Source organism: Salmo salar, chromosome ssa09, assembly GCF_905237065.1.
Source record: "Salmo salar chromosome ssa09, Ssal_v3.1, whole genome shotgun sequence".
Lineage (NCBI taxonomy): Eukaryota > Metazoa > Chordata > Actinopteri > Salmoniformes > Salmonidae > Salmo > Salmo salar.
Genome location: NC_059450.1, coordinates 12,707,364 through 12,712,145, shown reverse-complemented (window position 1 = coordinate 12,712,145; position 4,782 = coordinate 12,707,364). Strand labels below are relative to the sequence as shown.

At 43.5% G+C, this 4,782-nt stretch overlaps 1 protein-coding gene across 1 annotated transcript; it reads right to left on the bottom strand.

The window, feature by feature from the left end:
- Positions 1-405: 405 nt before the first annotated feature.
- LOC106610736 (trichohyalin) lies at positions 406-4,076 on the bottom strand. The gene is made up of 4 exons (XM_014210261.2): positions 3,915-4,076; positions 2,895-3,107; positions 829-1,806; positions 406-529 (listed from the first exon to the last, which is right to left on the bottom strand). The coding sequence occupies exons 1-4, from the start codon at positions 3,972-3,974 to the stop codon at positions 431-433; spliced, it is 1,350 nt and encodes a 449-aa protein (XP_014065736.2). The 5' UTR covers positions 3,975-4,076; the 3' UTR covers positions 406-430.
- Positions 4,077-4,782: the final 706 nt, after the last annotated feature.

Sequence of the window (4,782 nt, the reverse complement as noted above, 5' to 3'; positions counted from 1 at the left end):
ACGACCTCGCTCTTCTGTTTCATCTCCAATTTCACCGCCCCAATCTCTTCCTCCTCACTGTCCTCATCCCAGTCACTCAGTTCTGTCTCTGTGGAAGTCTGCTTTTCTTGCTTTGTCTCGTTTGTCTTTTTCTCACTCTGTTCACCCTCAGACTTCTTCTCCTCCTCCTCTATCACTCGCTTAGCCTCTATTTTCCTCTTCTTCTCCAACTTTATTTCCCTCTCCTCAGACGCCTCCTTTTCCTCTGCCCTCACAGCCTTCTCACTCCTCCTTTCCTTTTCTGTCTCAATCCGTCCGACACCGTCTTCAGGCATCGTTCTGTTGTCTTCCATCAAACCAACTGCCTCACTTTCAATGTTACCATCAATCCCAGTTTCTCGACTCTTCCTCTCCTCCTCTCTCTGTCCCTTCTCTTCTCTCTCACCGAATCTCACACACTCAGTATCTCGTCCTTCTTGTCCCCCTCCTCGATTTTCCTCTTTTCTTCCTCTCTTCGAATGTCATGCCGTGTTTTCTCCTCGTCTGCTTTCTGTGAAAGAGGAGGGGAAGAGACAGAGAGAAACAAGGAGATAAAAAGAGGACATTGCAGCTAATCGGTAAACAAACTACAGATTGAACGTTCGTTTTTGACATGTGAGATGTACAAAACTCATATAGCACTTCCCCACTCTACAGCACACATAAAGACAGATAAGAGGATACTGTTAATAAATTGTGTCCTGCTCATTGCTATCCCTTGATAACAAAGTATAGCTGTGTTTACATTTAGCCACCCATACAGACCCTATGGCCAAGCAGCAAGTGTAAATGAGAGGTGTTTTCTCTTACCACAGAGCATTTCTGTCTGCCTTGATCAGCGCTCTGCTTAACACTTCTCTTCCCTTCCTGGTTCTCGCTCTGAGTTTCCATTCTCACTACCTGGTTCTGAGCCCTGCTCTGGACTTCCATATTTAGTCCCTGGTTCTGAACCCTGCTCTGGACTTCCATATTTAGTTCCTGGTTCTGAACCCTGCTCTGGACTTCCATATTTAGTCCCTGGTTCTGAGCCCTGCTCTGGACTTCCATATTTAGTTCCTGGTTCTGAGCCCTGCTCTGGACTTCCATATTTAGTCCCTGGTTCTGAGCCCTGCTCTGGACTTCCATATTTAGTCCCTGGTTCTGAGCCCTGCTCTGGCCTTCCATATTTGGTCCCAGGTTCTCTAGCTTGCTCTGAAACATCCTTAGTGACTTTCTCTCCTTCCTGATTTGTTCAGCCTCGGACCTGAGAGAGAACACCTTCCTGTTCACAGACATCACTCTGTGATCAACCTCCTTTCTCTTCTCCACTATCTCCCTCTCCATCCTGTGCACCTCTCTCTCCCTTCTGTCCGCATCCCTTTTTTGCTTGGCCAGATGTGCCCTCTCTCTCGTTCTCTCCTCCTCCTCCCTTTTCTTTTCCTCCCTCTCCTTGTTTCTCAGGAAGGTTTCCCTTTCTCTTTTCTCTTCGTGGGAACGGATACGCTGCATTTCCACAAGCATCTGGTATCTTTTCTCTTCCTCCTTCCTCTCACCACGGCTCTGGTTTCTCTCCTTCCCTCTCGCTCCGTCCCCTTGGCAGCGGCGGCACCCCTCATTCATCTCCTCCACCTCTTTTCCTCTCCTTCCATCTCCCTCTTCACTCCTCTTTATCATCCCAATGTTTTCCGTCCTCCTGTCCTCTCCGTCCATCTCTCTCTCCAGCTGATCGCTGGCGGGGTCGTCCGTCTCTCGGAGGTTCTCAATGACTCTCCTCCTCTGAGGAAGGTCCATAATCAGCAGCTTGAACACCTTAGAAATAGTAACAAAAACATCTTTATTAGCAAAGCATTCAAACATTACACTCAAAAAAGTGATCTTAAACAAAAACCTGGTTTTAACATGTAACAACAACATGAAAAACAACATATGCACTTCTTATGCTCTGGCAAAAAGCTCAGGAATGAGTTGGCACCTTGAGATAAAGAAACTGGTATTACTATTTAGTGGAACTATTAACCCTCGTATTGTCCTTCCCTGTGGCTCAGTTGGTAGAGCATGGTGTTTGCAACGCCAGCATGGTGTGTGCAACGCCAGGGTTGTGGGTTTGATTCCCATGGGGGGCCAGTACAACAAAAAAAACGTGTGAAATTAAATGTATGCATTCACTACTGTAAGTCGCTCTGGATAAGAGCGTCTGCGAAAATGACAAAACAAAAAAATGTTAAAAATGTTGTGGGTCAATTTGAACCATTTCCACTTTTGAGTTGTCTAAAATACTAGTTAACCTCTTTTTTTCTCCATGAAATGAAAATACTTCTCCTCATTTAGGGTCATGAACCGAACTTCACAATGTGGACGCTGATGTGTTGTGGAATCTCTGTGTAGATTTTGTATACAAACACAATGTTGTGGTTCATTTTAACCCGGAGGCTTTCATGGGTATAGATACTTTGCACAGGTCGAAAAAAAAAAGAAGTTTCGTTGATGTATTTAGTTTTGACTGGTTCTGGTTGTACTTTTATAATTATGTTTGGGTGAAAAGGAGCTTTCCTCAAGCTTCTCCTTCTCAGTGGGAGAGCAGCAGGTCTTTGACGCCAAAAAATGAGCTCCAAACAGAAAATGCTTGTTTGTGATAAAGGAAATATGTTTAACAAATAGTTCTTAAATATAGAGTTTTGAAATCAATTGTTCTTGTATTTCTTCCTTCTGAAAGGTCTGACAAGACAAAATAAAGTTTTGTCTGTTTTTACTTGGTTCTTTGACTGTGTTGAGTGTGTTTAAACTGTGAGGGTCAATCTCACCCACAACACAATGGACGTCATATTTCTTCCAGCAAAACACCAGTGTTAATAAGTAACATCATAACAGAAGGTGAATTTTAGCTAAATTGTAAATACCATGTCCCTCTGAGCCTTCTCCCTCCATCTCCACTCCTGCTGTATCTCAACGATCCAGCTCTCCACCTCCCTCTTCCGGTTGCTGAACTTCTTCTCCGTCCATCTTCTCTCCTCACAGAGCTTCTCCTGGAGATGAGAGTCAAAGAAGTCCTTCCACGCCTCCTCCTCCTCCTTCTCAGTCAGGAACTTCATCACTTGTTCCTGAGGAGAGAACTAGTGAGAGAGAAAGGAATGGAAGTATGTAGCAAAACACAGTAGCGCCGGAAAGAATTCAGACCGCTTTACTTTTTTCACATTTTGTTACGTTACAGCCTTATTCTAGAATGTATTAAATAAAAACGTTTCCTCGGCAGGGACTGGGAGACTAGTCAGGATTGAGGGAAAGATGAACGAAGCAAAGTACAGAGAGATCCTCAGACTGGAGTGAAGATTCACCTTCCATTAGGACAACGACCCTAAGCACACATTCAAGACAATGCAGGAGTGGCTTCGGGACAAGTCTCTGAATGTCCTTGAGTGGCCCAGCCAGAGCCTGGACTTGAAACCGATCGAACATCTCTGAAAAGAGATGTCCAACCTGACAGAGCTGAAGAGGTTCTGCAGAAAAGAATGGGAGAAACTCTCCAAATACAGGTGTGCCAAGCTTGTAACGTCATACCTAAGAAGACTTGAGGCTGTAATCACTGCCAAAGTTGCTTCAACAAAGTACTGAGTAAGGTGTCTGAATACATACGTAAATGTGATATCTCCCCCAATTTCTTTTACAAATTAAAAAAATAATAATCTAAAAACCTGCTTTTGCTTTGTCATTATGGGGTAGATTGATGAGGGGAAAAAAAGTATTTAATATATTTTAGCATAAGGCTGTAACATAACAAAATGTGGAAAAAGTCAAGGGGTCTGAATACTTTCCGAATGCACAGTAGATTATCAGAATAACGGCATGCTCACATTACTGACTAGCTTTGAAGTAACCAGCACAAATCATTATAAAAAAAAGAAGGAAAAGTCTCTTCTCACCTGGGAATGAAGTATTCCAGCAGAGTCGCCGTCAGAATACTTCTCATATATTTTCGACATTTAATCAACACTGGTATGAGATTTAAACACTATTTGTGTGAGCAAAGCAAAAAAGACTGTCAACTCATTTGCAAATCACACTGTTAAATTCTGGTCCAACATTCTGGTTCTAAATCCATGGGAACTATGACAACCGCCCTTATGATGTCACAACCAGGTCAGGATCATAGAATTAGGAATGAGTCATTTGACAGAATCTCTATGGTCATATATATACACTGAACAAAACTATAAATGCAACAATTTAACAAGTTACAGTTCACATAAGGAAATCAGTCAATTTCAGCAGGGGCACAGCCATGTGTGGGCCTGGGAGGGCATAGACCCACTGGGGAGTCAGGCCCAGCCAATACGAATTCATTTCCCCACACAAAAGGGCTTTATTACAGACAAAAATACTCCTCAGTTTCATCAGTTGTCCGGGTGGCTGGTCTCAAATCATCCCGAAGGTGAAGAAGCCGGATGTGGAAGTCCTGGGCTGACGTGTTTACATGTGGTCTGCGGTTGTGAGGCCGGTTGGACATACTATCAAATTCTCTAAAACGACGTTGTGTCTGTGTCTTATGGTAGAGAAATTAACATTCAATTCTCTGGCAACAGCTCTGATGGACATTCCTGCAGTCAAGCATGTCAATTGCACGCTCCCTCAAAGCTTGAGACATCTGTGGCATTGCGTTGTGTGACAAAACTGCACACTTTAGAGTGGCCTTTTATTGTCCCCATCACAAGATGCACCTGTGTAATGATCATGCTGTTTAATCTGCTTCTTGATATGCCATACCTGTCAGGTGGATAGATTATCTTGGCA